Source organism: Athene noctua, chromosome 16 (genome assembly GCF_965140245.1).
Source record: "Athene noctua chromosome 16, bAthNoc1.hap1.1, whole genome shotgun sequence".
Classification (NCBI taxonomy): domain Eukaryota; kingdom Metazoa; phylum Chordata; class Aves; order Strigiformes; family Strigidae; genus Athene; species Athene noctua.
Window position 1 is genome coordinate 558,742 of NC_134052.1, and position 19,384 is coordinate 578,125.

General features: G+C 52.3%; 1 protein-coding gene across 4 annotated transcripts in view; it reads left to right on the forward strand.

The window, feature by feature from the left end:
- RALGAPB (Ral GTPase activating protein non-catalytic subunit beta) overlaps window positions 1–6,376 on the forward strand; it is a 66,573-nt gene extending 60,197 nt beyond the window's left edge. For all 4 annotated transcript variants that reach the window (XM_074920086.1, XM_074920087.1, XM_074920088.1 and 1 more), the window contains 2 exons: window positions 327–475; window positions 2,188–6,376. In XM_074920086.1, coding sequence (XP_074776187.1) covers window positions 327–475; window positions 2,188–2,381 — 343 coding nt within the window. In that variant the 3' untranslated portion in view covers window positions 2,382–6,376. The remainder of the gene's footprint in view (window positions 1–326; window positions 476–2,187) is intronic.
- The last annotated feature ends 13,008 nt before the right edge of the window (window positions 6,377–19,384 follow it).

A 19,384-nucleotide genomic window follows, 5' to 3' on the forward strand; every position in this document is an offset into this window, starting at 1 on the left:
GGAGCAGAAAGCGTGTAGCTTTTATCTTAAGTCTATGATTGGCCTCCCTCCTGATTTACTCCCTTGTGAGGTGATTAATGCTGCATGCATGTTGTGAGGCTTAAAGCCCTGTCTGCAGGACTCTCAATCTGTGGTGAAAGAAGATCACAGAAACAGCACAGCTGATATAACCCTTCTAAAGTCTAGAGGATGCACAGGAGTCCCACTGGTTTAGTCACAAGAGTTTTTTAACATTCTTTTAACACTTAAAGTGGTCATTTGTTATGTATAGATTAATTGAAACAGTGCTATAAAACTATTTTAACAGTTGTGGTTTTTTCCTTAAGATCTACTGTTCCTGAGAAGGAAGTTCCTGTGATCTTCATCCATCCTTTAAACACTGGCTTATTCAGGATAAAACTACAAGGAGCAACTGGGAAATTCAATATGGTTATCCCACTGGTGGATGGAATGATAGTCAGTAGGAGAGCTCTTGGTAAGCTAAAGACTTTTAGGAGCACTTGTGTTTTGATATTTTTGTTTTAATAATAATAATATATCTGCAAAATACATTGTCTGGAATCTTTCATTGGAAAAAGTATTGGGCATGGCAGAGCAAAATAAAAGCATGCTTTTTGCAGCAACAGTGGTAGTGGGAACAGCAGAGGGAGCAGGTGGTCAGCACTTAGCTGACAGCAAAGCAGGGCTCCACTGCACCTGTGGTAGGAGAGGAGTGAAGGGTTGTAATGGTGGAGGGAAAAGGTAAATGCCTGTTCTTTAGAGAAGAGAGATCAGAAATGTGGCCCTAACATTTAGCATCAAGATCCAAGGTGCTGGTGCTAGCTGACTGCCAGAAGGTACTGCTGAATTTCTGGATGATGCTGGCATGCTGGGTTTGTTCCTTCTGTTTTAGAAGCTGGATGGCGATTAAAAGCCACAGCATTTAAGAATTTTTCTAATGTGTTCAATAAAAATACCTAACCTGCTATGCAGACATGTTAATGGGTCTGTGTGTGCCATCTGCCTTGTGCTGTGTTCCTGAATGGATTCATGGGTTGGTCTTGGTATCTGAGCAGCTATAGCTTCAGTAACTGGGAATCTCACTCCGGTGAGAGCATTCCACAAGACAGAGAAAAAGGAATAAACAGTAGGGTACTTGTGCATAACCATAAAACTAATATTGTAGGTGTCTGTTGGGGGTGACTTTCAGGTTCTGGTTTTTGCTTGCTTAATTCACTGGTTGGGAAATCGAAGCCAGACTGGGCCTTTAAATAACATTTGTGAATTCACCTGATGACAGTGGCTTGTACTGAAAAGGAATCAGGCGTGTTTTCCAAGAGTTGGGCTGATTTTTCAGCTGCATCATGACTATTAATATAATGAAATTTGTCTTGTCTCTAAGATCAACAGATGTGGGTTTTGTGCAGTTAGGAATCAAGTCCTTTAAATAAGGAGGACGCTGTTTCTGCCTGTAAGAGAGTGCTTGTGAATCAGCAAAGGGGTTAACAGACATGTTATTAGACACATGTGAACTTCATTTCAGAATAAAATAGGATAAAGTCCACTGCCAGCTTTGACGAAATATTACTGCTTGTTCCCAAACCTCTTCTCCCTCCCATAAGCAGCAGTATGAGTTACAGAGAGGTAACAATGGCAGAGCAGCAAGAGGAAGAGAAAGCTGTTTCCAGCACTAGCTATCAAGTCTTTCATCATCCCCTGTTCCAAGGGGAAAGCTCTGCAATTCCTGCTTGGGAAAAAAAGTACTGATGATACTGTTCTCATTCTGAAAGCTCCCTTGATGTTACTGGGGGCCTGCCAAGCTCTGCATATCCTGGTGCAGCATGGCCAGGGGCTGGAGCACTGCAATTCTCATATTAGCTGCCTGGATTCTTTCCCCTCTTGGTCCTGAGGGTGCTGTTGTGGGCAGTTGCTTGGCTCTGGCAAAATAGAGAAACCTTCATCCTCCTCCAGCCATCTTAGGGTACCACTTATTTAATCCCTTTCTTATTCAATTTTCACAGTAAAATGTCATTACAAGCCTGGGGACCATGGTTATCTGTCATCAACTACTGTCTGTTATCAACTACTCATTGACTAGATGGGTTTCTAGATGGGACAGAACCCAAAATTGTCTTTAATTGTAAAGCCAGCAAAGGGACATAGCCTTGAATTTGTTTAAATTTGATTCAAATACTGTTTCTTTTTCAGGTTTTTTAGTGAGGCAAACGGTAATAAATATCTGTCGGAGAAAGAGGCTGGAAAATGATTCGTACAACCCCCCACATGTCCGCCGAAAACAGAAAATAGCAGACATTGTCAATAAATACCGGAACAGGCAGCTGGAGCCAGAATTTTATACCTCACTTTTCCAGGAGGTTGGGCTCAAGAACTGCAACCCTTAGGTCATTATCCTTCCAGGACAATTAGATCAGAGCTTGGTGGCTACAGTAATGAAAACAGTTAAATAATAACAACAATTTTCGTCAGCACTCCAGAATTCAGGAAATCATATTCTAGCACAAGTCAGCAGATACCATGTGGGAGGAATGAGAGATGAATCCAAAACATTGCAGTTTGGGATATTGACTTAATTTACCTACCCTCAAAAGATGACTTAATTCCAGTCTTCCTGGATGCTAGCAACATAATCTCTTCACGCAATCATCTATTCCAGGCTAATTAGGAACTGTAAGTGTCTCATTCTGTGAGAGGGAAAACAATCAAAATGAAGCCATCTCTGCATATAAGGATGGAAAACAAAATACAAACAAACCTGCCTTCAGACATCTCGCTACACCCACGTGTTAAATGAGAAAGGGAGCAGGATCTCTTCTTTGAGGAGAGAGCCTGTTCCAGAGCATTAACTACCCCTGCAAGAAAGACATTTCCAGCCCCCCTTCAGAGCTCAACAGAAGATCCTTCACTGCTTGTAACCAATTTGTGTACCAAAAGCAAGAGGAGGAAGATGGCTAGGAAACATCAGGTCATGTAATTCATAGCCAAGATGCTGCATTTTACAGTTCCCTCTGTGTTTGGGAGTGAGTCCACCTACACATGAGATTTGTCATGCTGACAACAAACAACACCTGAAATTACTTGACTTTCCAACATAATCTGTTACTAGATAAGAGCTCTTGGTTATATAAAAACAAGGTTATGACTTTCAGGTCTGTTGCAAAATGTCACGTTTAATTTTAGTAGCTTGATTTTTTTTTTTTAAATATATATTTTTTTTTATGCAGCTACTTAATTTATTTTGAAGTATCTGTATCACCTACTCACCATTTCCATAAAAAGCGTAAACATCACTTGCTTTCCTTCCATTGGATTGAAATCTGAGATTCTGGGGCTGCCTCCTGCCTGTTATTTATAGCATAGGCAGTTTTCACAGCTTCTACAACACTTTTCAGAAGCTCCTGTTAAACAGACTAAAACGACTCAGAAAGAAAATTCAAAAATTCTTCTTTCTTCCCATTAACTTGCCATTTCATGAAAGCCCCTTTGGAATTATAACTTAAAATTGTTTTGAATCCACTGTGCTTTCTCATGCTCAGCAGTGGTGGTTCCCTTTCACCTAGGTCAGAAGTTTTCATTTTCAGACTGGATTTCATGTGTTCAGGACTTGAAGGATGTGCTGGGAAAAGATGTTTACAACTACAAATTTAATATTGGGAATATAAAAGCTGCAGTGGGCGCTGGCAGCCTTGGGAGTGCTCTCAGGCTCCCAGCACAATCTTAACTTGTGTTGCAGTAATGAATCATCACTGGCGCTCCCGGGTAGATGCAGTTTGTGATCACTGGCAGCAGCACGTGTCCTTTTCCTACCAGTAAGCAGGTAATGTAAGAGTTATGAGTGTGTGCAGGAATTTGGGGACCTCCTCATGTTATTCCAGAAGTGGTTTTATTAGTTTTTTAATATGCCTTGCAGTAATACCTATTAGTCATTTAATTTTGATATTTGAGTTACTTCTTGCAACAGTTCTGGCCTGAAACAGTCTTAATTGTTTTGTTACAACTTACTTGCCAAGGACATACCCTGCTCCTGTCTTGTCTTGTGGTTTTTCACAAAGAATTAATGGAACTACAGGCCCCTCAAAATATGTGTGAAAAGACTTTCAGGATGTTAACCAAAGGGGTTTTGGGTGACGTGCCAGTTGCAGGGGACAAGCACACTAGCCTCTCAACCCAGGAGCTCTGGATTTTGATCCAGATGAATCACAAGTGGAAAAATGAAACCACGTAAAGACAACTCCAGTAGAAGTAAGCATGACGGCTGGCCCACGCTGTGTGGCACCCAGGTTGCAGATGGCAGGAGGAGCTGTAAGGCAGCGTTTGGGTATGTTGGGAAACCTGGACAGCTTCATTCCTCGGCCAAACTCTTGCCAGCATCAATTTAATGCATGGACACTAAATTTACCCACATTTTGTATGTACCTATTGGATCTAATTAATGGCCAAACACACTTTAGTCCACTGATTTAAAAGGCATGACCAATGCATGTGTAACAAACATACTGAGCAATCAAATGTCTGCACATCTTCAGTAACGTAACAGCAAAACCCACATACTGTAGCTGAGCGTATGTTATATGCGAAGTCGTTGGTTCAGATAGTCATGAGCAGCAAAAGATACTGCCTTCAGTGAGCACTCGGGTGCAGTCAGTAACATAAAGATGCATTTGGGGAAACCCTGGATCTTTTCTGCAAAGTCCAAGATAGCCAAATGGACTGCCTGAAAATTTACTTTCTAAAAATGCCTGTGCCTGGCTGAAGAATAGTCCTGGGTGTATGTCCATGTTCATCTAAAACATGGGTATGGCACCCAACTGAGCAGTAGCAGCTGTGAATACAATGCAACTTCCCAGAAGTCTTGAAAGAAGGTAACTTTTGCAGACGTTGTTGCTGCTGCTCCCACTGCTGGGGGTGTGGGTGTTTATAACGTGCTTAGTTTGGTTTGTAAAACTGACTGGTTAACGTGTTGCACACCAGTGGTGTGACCTGGCCCTAAGGCTCGGATTTTGCTATCTGGAAAGGTGAACCTTCAAGAAAGTCTCGGTTTAGTATAAAAATGTTGTGATTACGGAAATGTGTTGCCATCCCACTTGGTTTGGATGCTGGTTGCAGCAGCAAGTGCCCCTGGCAGACCTGTGCCAGTGGAAGGTGTCTTCAAGGAGTGTCCCTTCTTCCCCTGAGCACGGAGAGGTCTCAAACTTCATAATAAAATGTAAAACACCAATATGGGAATTAAATTCTTGTCCAAGTCAGTGGCCAAGCTCTGATGGCTCTGATGTACCGAAGGATACAGCCTTCAGCTTTTTTCCCCCAAAAGGGTTAGAGCAAACAAGATTTATTTCAGTTGCGATTGTGAGAATGCTAGTCAAGAATCCAGACCTTTTTTCATCACAAACGGCTGTATTGAGTTTTCAGCTTGACAGCTCGCGTGCCTTGGGTTTACGTTCCTGTCCATCGGGGTTGCGAGTGCTGACTGTCTGTGCGCAGCCTGGCGTTACTCTGGGCTCAACAGGTAACACACTGCTGCAAAAGCTCAGCTGCGAATGTTGCATAATAACTAAACTGAGACTTTCTCCATAAGACCTCTCTGTTTGGGTTCATAATTCTGCTCTAAATGATGACATCCCTTTAATGGTGCAGAAAGAGGGGGGACCATTGTCACCTTGTTAAACACAGTGTTGAAATTACAGAAATTTTAGTACCTTAATAAAGCCTCTCTTTTAACAAAAAGCATTTTTCTTAAAGGTACTTTTAAAAAGGCATTACAACCTTAGAGCAAACAGGAGGTGGGGAGGATGGTGCCTGTGGAACTTAAGATGTCTCTGTGGATAGCGACGTGTGGTGAGGCCACAGGGCAGAGCAGCCCCGCGCTGCTGGGCTGGCACCATGTGCAGGGCTCTCCGGAGGGGACTGCGTTCCTTTCCTGCAAGGTTCTGTGTGCCCTGAGAGGCGAGAGAACTAAATTTCAATCTAACAATTCGGTGTGATTTGATGGTTGTGTAATGGAGCCATGTCTTTGAAGGCAAACACAGACCTTTTTCCACATGAATTTTAGCAAGAGCAATTAGAGATCAGAATGCCAGATACCACATGCTTCAACTCATACACAATTTGTATGAATTCCTGTATGTTGCCAAGACATGATCTTTTTGTTCTTATTGTATTTTACTGTAAATATTCCTGGCGCTAAGTTGTAAAGTAAAGGCAAAATGTAAATACGAAGATGTGAACTATGTTCCCTTGTCTCTAGTACTTTACCTCTTACTTGTTTAGGGAAGGCACACAAAGGCTTGTTTGTATTTATGCCAATTCTTTGTCCAGATGAAACACATCAAATATTGAATGTAACACAATTAGTCCAATAAATTTTAAAGATTCTTATCTAGTAACTTTGCAGTTGTTAATTTCTAATATTTTTCCAATGCCTTTGGCTGAAATTATCAGCCAATAGCGGTTTCCCAGGGAAATAGCGGTAGTAAAATTGTGCACCTCCTGCTACACAGCAGCTATGGTAACAGTGCACCAGCTTATATTTAAGGAAATCACGTTGCATCTCAACGGCGTAGGGAATGAAAATATGGAAGCAGCTTTTACAGGGAGACCTGATGCTCCTGCAGTGCCACGGTTCTGCTGTTCCCTCTCCGCTGTGCAGGACCCGCTGCGCCGGCTCTGCTGGGCCCCGTGACGGGAGGCGGCTCCATCCGGCCAGAGCCCCGCCGGTGGGGAGACACTCTTACTTCTGTGCAGACCGAGGATAAAGAGTTTGACTTCTCAACTGTGTGGATTAGAAGAGCTGGGCAGCAGTGCAGGAGCGTCCTGGGGCCGGTGCAGGTGATGCACCAACCCCGCCAGCCCTGGGGAGCTCGGAAAGCTCCAGGGAAGCAGCAGTAGAGGGGGGGTGTCAGAGCAGTGAGCCGAAGGTGCCAGCTCTCACTGTGGGTTCCCTGGGTTGGGGCTGTGGGGTTTGGTCTGGCAGGACCCTCTGTGTGTCTCGGTGCTTTGCTTTGGAGGCAGCAGGTGGTGGTAACCTGGCAGTTACCTGCACTGATGGGGGACCCTTCACCTTCACAGCAGCTCTCAACACGAGATGCTGCCTTTGGGACATCAGCCTTTGGTGAGCTGTCCACATCGACTTACCTGAGGACTGGAAGGAAAACACTGAACTTGACTGTTGCAGAACCCTTGCACAGGGCCTTGTGAGTGATGGTTTTCCTGCCCCCTCCCCCTCTGCTGGCTTCAGCAGGTGCCTCCTGTCCAAGCCCCTTCCCACGTTGCTTCCAGGGAAGGTTAGGGCAGGTCCCACACTGATCTGTGAAGAATCAGAAACGAGTGATACGTAGTTAAATATCTTCCTTCGCAGTCCCAAAGCATGGGGCCGGTAGCAGAGAGGGATTTCTGGGGTTAGTTTTGGAGGCCTGGTCCTCTCTCCTTCCCTACAGAGGAAGCAAAAGGCACTGGGCAGAGCAGTCGAGCCCTTTCCCAGGGACTGGGAAATACTGGCTGTCCTTGCCGTGCATCCCACCTGCTCCTGCGGGCTTCTCACTCACTACAGGCTTCTTCCCGTTGCTTTCCCAGCGGCTTTTCCCCAGCTTTCATTTTGTGGAGTGCAGGCCGTGCTGCTGCTGTGCAGGGAGCTGCTCCTCAGCCATCGACTGCTCCTCAAAAATCCTTTCCTTTGCTCTGGTTCTCATAACACAGGTTTCCAGCCCAAAGTGGACAAGCTCTTAGTTCCTGAGTAAATGAACTTGCACTTGGCTGTGCTGGTGGTCAGGTGGCAGGTCCCTCCATGGCCCAAATCCCTCCTGCCCCGTGCTGCACCTGGGGCTCATCCTGCATGAGCGCTTGTCCCCCAAAGCTACTGCCAGCCCCCCTCTTTTTTTCCCCAGTTTTATTGATAAATCTGCTGATAGCCTTGGGCTGGGCGGTAGATGCATCTCCCCACCCTGAGCTGTGTCAGCAAGTGTGGGGCTGCTTGTGGCTTTGGCGCCTGACCCGGAGTTCCAGCAGCCTCCAAACCCTCCTGCTGGGAGCTGCCGCAGCTCTGCCCACACGCCGCCCCGGCGCTGCTGGCGGGAGTGGGGTGGCACCCCCAATGCCTCTGCCCCATCCTGCATGGCAGCCCCAAAGGGTGGCTTGGGGTGCTTAGGGGGAGCTCCCAGCAGGAATAGGGGCTGGTTGGGGGGCAGAGGGCACCCTGCCAGCCCAGGGCCCTTCAGAGGAAGGGTGCAGGGGAGGGATCAGCTGCTGCTGCGCTGCTTAGGGAGGCTGGATAGCTCACTTAAGGTCCTGGGGTTCAAAGTGCCTTTTCATCAGCAGAGCCCATGGCAACGGGAGGTGTTTTATGTGCAGGGGCGGCTGTGTCAGTGTGTGGTGGGGACCAGAGTTCAGCTTCACGCAAGCCCAGGCAACTCAAGTGGCTGCACCGCCACCCGGCTTCCTCGGGAGACGAGAGCCTGGCTGGGAGCAGCACCAAGTAGCTCTTTGGGTGGCCATTTTTTTAATTAAAGCTCCTCCCATATCCCAAAAGTGTTTGGTGCTGAGGCAGTAACTAGAGTCATGAAACTGCTGTAGTGCACCAGGGCAACGCTTTGGAGGCACCACACAGGTCATTGCTGTGAAGACAGAAGTAACAAACCCCGGGATGGAGGCAGGAGTGGCTGCAGTGCAGAGCAGCGCAGGGACAGTCTCACCCTCTGCCATGGGCAAAAAATATAATTAATTTCCAATTTGCTGTTAATTGAAGGGAGCTCCTCCATGGGATGTGCAGCAGCCAGCAGTACCCTGCAGCCATCCCCTACCCCGTGTCCTGCCCAGCCCGGGCGAGTGGAGGAGGATGCAGAAGAGACTTCTTGTCCCCAGTGCCCTCCACCATCCTCTTCCTCAGCTCAATTCCTATAAACTTGCCAAGCAGAAGCAGGGGAAACACCACACACTGACACCCAATACACCCGTTTTTCTTGCCGCAGCATGGCTAATTCTGACCACAAATGGAGCCAAATTACATTACAAATAGTTTTCCAGGGTGAAATGTAATTTAGTTACTGCTTTAAGCCGAGAAAATATTATTTGGCTGCTGGCAGTGAACATGCGTCTGTCAAGAGGCTGAAGGTGGAGCTTGGCTGAGCCACGGCTGCAGGCATCCTCCAATGCACCCGCTTTGGTGGTGGGTGTTGATGGCGTGTCCCCCAGGCAGTGCAGGTGCCACGGGTGTCCCTGGGCTGTGGGTGCTGATGGGGTGTCCCCAGGCCAGGCAGATGCTGATGGTGTGTCCCTGGGCTGTGCCAGTGACACTGGGTGGGGTGTCTACCAGCCACATTGGCTGTGGGTTGGGTCATCACCGTGACAACAGGCCCCATCATGGAGGAGGGCAGCATGTCGCCACGGCAACCAGGAGCATCCAGGAGGGTTCAGCCCTGGCTTGCAGCTGGGGTGACAGCGTGGCTCTGCATGCTGCTCTGGCGGAAAACCCTCAACCCCAGTGCTGCTCCAGAAGCAGTGGGCAGCACCCATGGCATGGCAGTGGCTGAGGGAACTGGGTGGAGGCTCACTGGGGTGCACACAAGGTTTAAACCTGCTTTCTGCTTCCTGCAAGAGCAGTAGTATTTTCTGCTTTATTATATGTGTTGTGTCAAAAACACCTGCTGTGCACATGGGGGCCCAGCTCTGCCTTTAAACCAGATGGAGGTGTGATGGGCAGGGATGATGCACCACGGCTCTGGGGCTCATGCCAGGTTTTCTTACAAAGGTTTTACTGGGAACGGTGGTGATGGGCCAGTTCATCCCAGCAGCAGGCAGAAAGGCTCACCGGACTGTCCCCAGAGCCAGTGTTGGTGGGACAGGAGGAGGCGCAGTGCATCGCAGTACCACCTTCACCAGCGGCGGGGGAAATGGTGCTTCTGGGTGGTAAAGCTGGTCCCTGCTGCAGGGCAGAGCCCCGGCAGCAGGGCTGTCCCAGAGGGGCTGGGGGTACGGGGCTGCCCCGCTGCCCTGCTGTCCCGACCCTGGAGCAGCGCAGGCAGGGCTGGGGGTGGGGGCTGGGGTGCCCGGAGCAGCCCCCCCGTGGCACTCAGGCCCCGGCAGAGGCGTCCCTGAGCTGGCGCCGAGACACGTGTCCTTTCAGACAGGACAAGGGATGAGTGTCCCCACGGTCCCCCAACAGCCCATGATGGAAGCGCATTTGATGACATTATTAAATGATTCAGTGCATTTTCTGCCTCTTAAAGTACTTAATATACATGCCCGTGTGATTCATTATTATTATTATCTAATAAAAGATTATCTGACTCACTTTCATGTTTCTTCCAATTACAAATTGAAATCGTTCCCACTATGACCTTGCAGCTGCTAGATTTTCTAAAATTAGCCATAATGATGCATTTTACTTAGATAATTAATTAGCTAAACTGAGAAAATTGAGTAGTAGAACTGCTTCACATGCTGCTAATTATCTTTTATTATGTCATCTTTACATGCAAATAAAGAAATATTGTGATTATTTTAAATACTGTTTTCATTAGCTAATACACTTGTTAGCATAGCAATGGCTCGATTCTTCCTCGGCAGCAAGAGCCCTTGGGGACTTGCTGCTTATTGACTGCAGGACTCTTCCTTTCAGATTAAGCAAACATAGTTACGGTCCAAATTAAGTTTATTTTGTCAATTTATTTTAACGGTGGTGATGGCCATCAGGCGGGAGGGTGTCAGAGATGGCAAGAGAGCCAGGACCACTGAGGGTTCCTGCTGAAGGCTGGGGGCTCCCAGGGGCAGGGGGTGGCACACAGGTGCTTCCCTCCCCAGACTCCTCTTCCCTGTGGTCCCTCCTCGCTCAGGATGTGCCCCACGACCCCAGGCTCTGGCCCAGTCGTCCCAGAGCAACTCCTGGCACCTTGCAGGAGCCTGGGGGCCGCTGGGTGGGCACAGGGTGCCCCGTGCACAGTGCTCTGTGAAACCCTTCCCAGCCAACACCAGCCACGCGGCCACCAGCACGGCGGGGCAGCGGCGTCAGCGCGGTGCAGAGCCTCGTGTCCCCCTGCTTCCATCAGAGGGTTCCTGCCCCAAGAGCCGCCTGCTCGGCAGGAGCTGGCGTGGGATGCCGAGATATCCCCGCTGCCCCCCAGCACCCCGGTGGAGCACCTTCTGGGCCTTGTGCCCCCAGTTTTATTTTGTACCATCCACTCTGTCCGACCCCTCCCCACGTGTCTGGGGCTGGGTCCTCCAGCCAACAGTTGGGAAAATGTCACCTGCCTTTGAGAAGCAGCTTTCGGCAGAGCCACCACTCACCCTGGGGCTGGCAGCGTCCCACCCGCTCTGCTGCCTGCTCCTAGCTGCCAGCCTTGCCCTGGAGCAAATCTGGCCACGGTGCTGCCGGTCGTGCCGAGCCTGGCGTTGGCAGGGGGCAGAGGCCGCTGGGTCTGGGGAGCCTGAGACGTGCTTGTGTGCCCGCAGGCGGCTCCTGGAGCTCAGAGCTGGCAGCGTTGCAGGGTTGATGCTCCTGGCCTCAGCCTGGCACCCGGATCCCTTCCCTGGCACGGGCAGGATGGAGCAGGGGATGTACTTTGAGTATTTTATGCACTTTATGAGTATTTTGCTCATAAAAAACAGCTATGATTTATAGCAGTGGGGAATTTAGGGTGGGGAAAACAGCTCTCTGGGTAGGTGGCTTTTCACAGTCCTTTAACAACCCAGAGGGATGAACAGGACTTGGGGACTGGTCATAGGGATGCTTCCTCTGGCTTACTGGTCCAAATGGGGTCTGTGCTCGAGACGTGGTGAAGGCAGCACCACAGGGTGCCATGAGTGTCACTTGGCCACCGCAGGCACAGCCCACACTGTCCTCAGCTCTGACGCGACCCCTCACTCATGCACCAGCACTGAAACACGGCTGGCAGCGGCGCTACGCCCAGAGAAAGTAAACCCTGGTGATAAACCTGCCCAGGGCCACAAGGTTTAAATGGCAAAGAGACTGTTCTGCAGGAGGAGCTGGCGGCGGTGCCAGCTGTGGGAAGGGGATGGACCAAGCTTGGATGGGGCATCTGGGGCCCTGGAGGTGGCTGGACGGAGGAGCGGGGCTGGGGCACTGCAGAGTTGGTCACTGGGCACTGCCCCAGTATGGTTTAGATTGGAGCTTCTGGGGGGAGTGGGTGCAGCTCTGGGCTTGCCAGGCAGGACGGGGTGGTGGCGTGTGCTGGGGAGCGGGCAGCAGCCCAGCCCCGCGTGGCTGCCTGCTTGGTGCACAGCAGCCAGTTTTCTGCCCGGAAGAGCAGGCAGGCAGGGCCTGCTGCCCATGTGGCCTCTGCTAAGCCTGGTGAGCGCCACGCTCCCAGACAGAGCTACTCCAAAACCTCTAGTCTGAATATTTGTCCCCCTTGGGGACATGCCCTCAGCGTCACAGGCTTCATCCTGGGAGATGTGCAGCCTGCTCTGACCCCACAGGTGAACTAGCTTTGGGCAGGAGCCGGGACTAACCTTCTCCTGAGGCTCTGTCCAGCCCAAAGGGCCTCATCACTCCCTAAGCCTGAGCCCCCGGGGCCCTCAGAGACCCTCACCATCGCAACATGGCACCAGTGCCAGTGCTGTGGTCAGTGTGACAGTGGGAGGGCTGGCGGGCATTGCAGTGCCCCTGGCAGCTGCTGAACCCCTGCCTGGGCAGTTCTGGCACCGTGGCACCCAAGCGAGCAGGAGCAGATGTTGGCTGTGCCAGCCACCAGCCCCCCCCGGGAAAAGCCCTGCAGTGTGACCAGCAAGTGCCAAGCCCCATGGGTGCAAGAACACCGCAAGCCCCCACTGCTGCTGCCACAGCCTCCAGCCTCTGCCATCCCCACAGCTACCCTCAGTTCTATGCACAGCTTGAAAACTGTCTCTCTGAAGCTCCCATGTTCTTCAGGAGCCTCTTTTGGGGCAGAGCTCCATGGGAGCTCTATCACTTGCCTCTTGCAGTGGGCAGAGCCCTGCTCCTGCTGCCTGTGTCTGGTGGAATTGCCTGGGTGTGATGGTTTGACTCTGGCTAAATGCCAGGTATCCACCAAGTCGCTCTATCACTTCCCCCCCCCCCCCCCCCTTCCCCTTGTTTTCTCAACAGGGCAAAGAGGGGAAAGATAAACTAACCCTTGTGGGTGAAACAAAAGCAGTTTTAATATAAGCAAAATGAAGCAAAGGTCCGCGCGTGGAAGCAAAAGCAAACAGATTTATTCTCTACTTCCCATGGAGAGATGCTGTGGGGCCTTCTCAGGAGCAGGGCTCCCGTACGCGGAGTGGTTGCCTCGGAGGAACAAGGGTGACCCCACCCCCTTCCTCCTTTCTCCCAGCTTTATACTGAGCAGACGTCACAGGGTCTGGAATGTCCCTTTGGTCGGTTTGGGTCAGCTGTCCTGGCTGTGTCCCCTCCCGAGATCTTGCCCACCCCGTCCCACTGGGGAAATGTCAGAAAGAGCCTTGGTGCTGTGTGAGCACTGCTCAGCAGCAGCCACCACACCAGGGTGCTGCCAACACCCTGCAGCTCCCAGCACAAACCACAGCACCATGGGGCTGCTGTAGGGGAAAAACAATTCCAGATCAGCCAGACCCAGTACACTGGGACAGCCAAAAGGATGTGTCTAGGTCCCTGTTCACCATGGTTGTGGTTAATAAACCCCAGATAGCTCCGCGCCAAGGAAAGCTCCTTATTTTCTGGTGGTAGCAGCTGGGCAAGGAGAAGGGTGGTGGCTAGGACAAGTGACTGGTACTTCTCCAGCTCCTGTCCTGCCCCAGACCCAGAGTTTCCATGCTGGGGCTGAGCATGTCCGAGTGGGGTCAACCCAGACGTGCACCCCACATATGTCCTTCCAGCTGTACAGATTCCCCCCAACCTCTGGGTCACCCATGTGGAGATGGACCCTGCCCAGCCCCACTGCCGTGGGACGTCTTCCTGGGATGAAGCACAAAAGGAATGAGGTGGGATAGTGACAAGGGAGGTTTAACCAAAAAACTGCAAGGGAAAGCTCAGCACCTCACTGGGAGGGGGAAATCAGAGGCATGGAGCAGAGTTTTCCAACTGTGGTTTCAAAGTAGCCATCAGGAGTGCAGGGCTGCAGGTCCTGGGCAGGATGGGCTGGAGTTTGTCCCTTGGCTTCAGTCTCCAGGAGGGACAGGGAGGACCCAGCCTTCCCTGCACAGCCCCTGCTCCAGCCCTACCTACTAATGGTGCTTGTAGAGCCAAGGAATGACAGAATGGTTTGGGGTGGAAGGCACCTTTACAGGTCATCTTGTCCAAACCCCCTGCAATGAGCAGGGACACCTTCAACTTCAATCTTCAGGTTGCTCAGAGCCCCGTCCAGCCTGACCCTGAATGTTTCCAGGGACGGGGCATCTACCAGGTCTCTGGGCAACCTGCTCCAGTGTTTCACCGTCCTCATCGTAAAAAGTTTCTTCCTTATATCTAGTTTAAATCTACTCTCTTTTGGTTTAAAACCATTACCCCTTGTCCTATCACTACAGGCCCTCTTAAAAAGTCTGTCCCCATCTTTCTTACAAACCCCCTTTAAATATTGAAAGTTATTGCAGTAAGGTCTCCCCGGAGCCTTCTCTTCTCCAGCTGAACCCCCCAACTCTCTCAGCCTGCCCTCACAGGGGGTGCTCCAGCCCCCTGAGCACCTTTGTGGTCTCCTCTGGCCCCACTCAAGCAGGTCCATGTCCTTCTGCTGTTGGTGCCCCCAGAGCTGGACCCAGCACTGCAGGGGGGTCTCACAAGAGTGGAGCAGAGGGAGAGATTCCCCCCTGCCACTCTCCCTGCTGCCCACACTGCTCTGGGTGCAGCCCAGGACATGGGTGGCTTTCTGGACTGTGAGTGCACATTGCCCACAGCCTTTTCCATTGGTAATACTAGAGATTTTCTGCCTTAAATTTCACATCCATCATGGCAAGAGCTGGTGCTTCTGTTTCTGAAACACCAACAATAATTACAGACTGGTTTGCCCTAAGGATGGGATTAGTTATTTGTTCCAGAGCCATCATGCACATCTGTCCTCTGCATGTTCCTGGTGAGGCTGGGGACACCAGGGACATGGGGACACCCTGGAGTGGCCATTTGCAACCCACAGCCCCATCTTTATTCTGCAGAAAACTGTTGCAGCAAAACTGTGCTGATTTGTGTCCCAGCACTGGCACAAGCCCCAGCATGGCAGCAGCTCCCTTTCCCAGGAAGAATCACGTTGTTAGGAATTCACCTCACACCAGACCCACTAGCACTCTGAACATAAATTTCTACACAATTTTGTGTAATTAATCAGTAATTCACTTCCTAAGCAGTCGCTTAGTCGTTCGGAAGCTCAGCAGTATTTACGGCCATTGATCGCCGTGAGAGCAGAGGCCGGAGCCGAGTGCTGCCGCGCTCGGGCTCCCCTCGGCAGGGATGGCTGCAGGGGCCAGGGGGGACGCAGGGGGTGGCTGGCGCTGGGCTGCCCCAGCACCCTGTGGATGAGAACTGTTGGGTGCTGGGTGGTGCTGGGTCTCCCGGGGAGCTGCTCTGTGCTGACATCCCCTTTGGCACATGGCGGGTGGGGATGCCCCAACTGCCTCTGCGGGGAAGATCTGAGGAAGCTGCATGTCCCCAGCCCAGCTCTGCAGCAGGAAGCCAAGGCCAAGGCCATGGGCAGCACCAGCCTGCCCATGGTGGGGAGCAAAGGGAGCCCCAGACCTGCTGGCAGACAGGCAGGGGAAGAACTAGCTAGGTTTTTATTTGACCCTACCCATGACCTTTCAGCTGGAGCAAAATCTCCTCTGGAAACGCTGGGGGTCAGGCACAAGCTGGCAGCAGGGCAGGAAGGGCTCAGGCAGCTCAGGACCAGGAGCCACAGCACCACAGTGCCACCTCCTCCTGCACCAGCAGAGTGTCTGGGGATGGTGGGGTGAAAGGGGGAGGCAACACAGAGGCCATGAGCTGCCTGCGCTGCCTGTGCTGCCTTTGAGCAGCAGCCCCAGCTCCAGTCTCCCACAGCACAGGGTGAAGAGGAGCACCCTAATTACTGCCTCTAATTCCAAGAGCAAGTGACTCCACCAGGGCTGTGCAGCCCCGTGAGGCCATGGGAGCGGGGACGCCCTAGCACAGCCCTGCCGCAGGATGAGGCCCCACTCCGGGGGACACACTGCTGCTGGTGGGCACCCCTGGACCAAATCTGCTTTCACTGAAGCATTTTTAGGATGTTTGGCTGTGTTTCCAGCTATGAACCCCAAACTGTGGTTTTACAAACACGGGGAGGTGTTTCATGGCAGGAATGAGGGCACCACGCCGGTGTTGGAGCAGAGGACATCTCCAAGATATTGGTCCAGGCTGAACCCTGGGGAGCCTGAAGGAGCACCCTGAGGAGCAGGCTGCAATGGGAGGTGCAGAAAGACTCCAGGCTTAGCAAAGATCGACTCACTGCCCGATGGAGACACCTCTGCTCCCAACTCAGGTATTTCTCTAGGAATATCTCCCCTCCAGGAAGACAGAGAACGGGGGGGATGAGGAGACCATCATGCCCTGGCCCTTTGAGCCCTGGCGTGGGAGAGCAGAGGTGCAGCCAGTCCAGCCATGCACCTCCTCCTGCACAGGGCTCCTCAGGGCAGCTCAGAGGCAATAGGGCTGCCATCTCAGAGCTGCCGTCGATCATCACTACACAAGGATGGTGCACAGGGGATGGTGCCGCAGGGCTGGAGCAGGGGCAGCAGTGTCTGCAGCTTCTGAGATGCACGAGCCCCAGCCCACGGGCAGACACTGCCTACAGCCATCAGTGTCTGGAGGGGGGGCACCAGCTGGGGAGCTCATTTTGGCTCACTGGGTGCCACACACCAGCCCCCTCCTCCACAGCTGCAGGAGCCAGGATCACCCAGGACTGGGGGGACAGGGAACATGGGGTGACCTTTGGTGAGTGATGGGGCAGGGTGACAGCTGGGGACACCAGAGATGCAGGGGAGCACAGCCACCTCCCCGAATGGTGTCACATGGTGTTCTGCTGTGCTGCAATCTTGGGCTGATGTTTGCATCATCCTTCAGTGTCCCTCAGCCTGAAAGGGTATCAGAGGCTCCCCAAAGCACACTCGCACCCCCAGACACACCCCCACACACACACACTCCCACTCCCCTGGAGTTTGCCCTTGCCAGAAACTTGCTGGAGGTGGCTGCTCCTCATGCCCCTATCCCCTCCAACCTGCCTGACCAGTCCTACCAGAAATCCACACTTTTACCCCAGAAATATGTGTCTGAAGTTTTTCTTGTTTGCTATTGCCTCGTCCTGTCCCTGTTTTCCTTTTCCCCCATGAAGTATCTGCTTAGGGCCCAAATAAACCCTGTCCTCCTGCCCTCCCTCCTCCAGGATGGTGCTGCCAGTGATGGCACTGCAGTGCTGCCCCCCTCTGAGAAGTCCCCCAACAGGGACAAAATGGGGTGAGTGAGGCCCTTCATGCCAGCACCGGGCTCAGTAGTTAAATGGTGTTAAGTGACACCCTCCTGGCTCTGGGTTTTGCTCTCTTCGGCAGCTGGTAGGTAACGAGCCCTGGGCACAGCCGTGCCCTCGGCCACGTGCCCCCAGGGCAGAGCACGCCATGGGGATGGGAGGGGGATCATTTTTCCAAGCCTCCCACTGCAGAGCCCTGTCTAGGAGCAAGAGGGAGATGCTGCCAGCAGCCTCAGCCCCTCAACAGGTCTGTCAGGCTGGAGGAGACAGCCTAGCAGCTTCCTGACTCAGTTTCCCCCTCAGTACCACACAGCAGATGCCCCAGGACCACAGTGCCAGGGAGCTGTGGGGTGCCTGAGAGGCCCAAGGGTGCAGTCCCGGGGCACTGTCTGTGGTGAGACCCGTGAGATCCCACTCCAGGCCAGACACCAGTGACCGCAGGCAGCAAACCAGCCCCTCACCCCACCTTGGGGACAGGCAGCTGCTTGAAAAGCAGCATTTAGGCAGGCGAGGGGCACGCAGCAGGCGATTTACAGCTCAACCCTCTGCCCACATGGAGAACTGGAAATGTTCAGTGCCATTAATTTCCGCTAAATTATTATGCTGGTTCACCAGGGTTTGTAACAAAATGATAAGGAATCAAATTGCTTTAATTCCCTAAGAATTGCTATGACGTCTCCTCCAAAAGGAGTAAATTATTTTATTGCATCAGGGAAAATGAAAATTAGTTTTGCTTTCAGAGAGAAAACCCCATCACACAGCATTCAGACCCAGCACAGCATTGCTGCCCTAAAATATGAGACCTTAAAAAACTCCCTTACTATTTCCTTCCCTGTTCGTCTTCAGCAGAGAGGCTGGCTCAGAGGATCTCAGGGTGACTCACGGGACCTCCAACCCCAGCCTGAGCCCCCCTTGTCCCATTGACACTTGTCCCCCCACTACAGAGCAAAGAGCCCAGCTCCGGCCCTGCTCCTGCAGCCCTGGACGCTGCTGGTCCCCTGCGTCCAGGCCACGCCACCGGCTCACACCCAGCTCCTGTCTCCGGGGGCTGCACGGCAAAAAAACCTCCCTGGAAAGTTGTGGTAACAGCCTGGCCCAAGGTGGTGCTTGGGGGACGGGGCTCCTCTCCGGGAGGGCCAGCGTGTCCCAATGGCTTTTCGATTCTCTGCGAGGTGCTGCGACAAAAGGGAGGTGTTGGCAGTGGGGGGGATGTCCCTGCCGTGGGAAGGTGCTGCCCCTGCTAAGGGGGCACATCCCGCTCCTGCTGCCTGGCCGCTGCGCACGGCCGAACGCGGCCCCCGGCCTGGGCTGCTCCAGCCCGGCAGCTCCCAGAAGCTGCTCCGCTCACCCACCGCCAGCCTGGGATGTCCAGCGCCCGCGCGGGTGCTGGAGCCCAGCACCGCCTGGGTTCACCCTGCCCGGGCCCAGCGAACCGTCGTCCAGGTGCAGCGGGAGGAGGTCAGTGTGCTTCGCATTTGCATTGATGGCTGTTTAATGAGTTAATTTTCCTTCACACTATTGATTTCCCTGGGCTCTGCTGCGAGGTTGCTTGCCTCTGGGTAATGACGGTTCGGCCGCTCTGAGTGGGGCCCTGCCTTAAATCCACAGGACACGCTGGTGTGGTGCAGGCAGGGAGCATCCCACCACTTGAGGCTGCTTCAGGCAGGGCTGGCGGGGGCTCATTTTTCCTGTTTGGTGTTGATGATGAAGTACGAAGCTCTGGGAGAGGGCTTTTGCCCTGGGGAATCATGTTCAGAGCTTGAATTTACACCAGATACTTAAAACAACCCAAGACTGGCTTTTCACTGCTCCAATCTGCTGCAGACCGAGATGGACGCTCCTGTCACACAGACGTATACACACATGCACACACACACAGAGCCCCTTCTTGCACCATCACAGCCGGCACAAAGGGGCCCGGGGGTCCTGTCCCTCACAGTGTCCCCTTGCTGTGACACCCGCATGGGGACAGGCGTCCCCAGGCA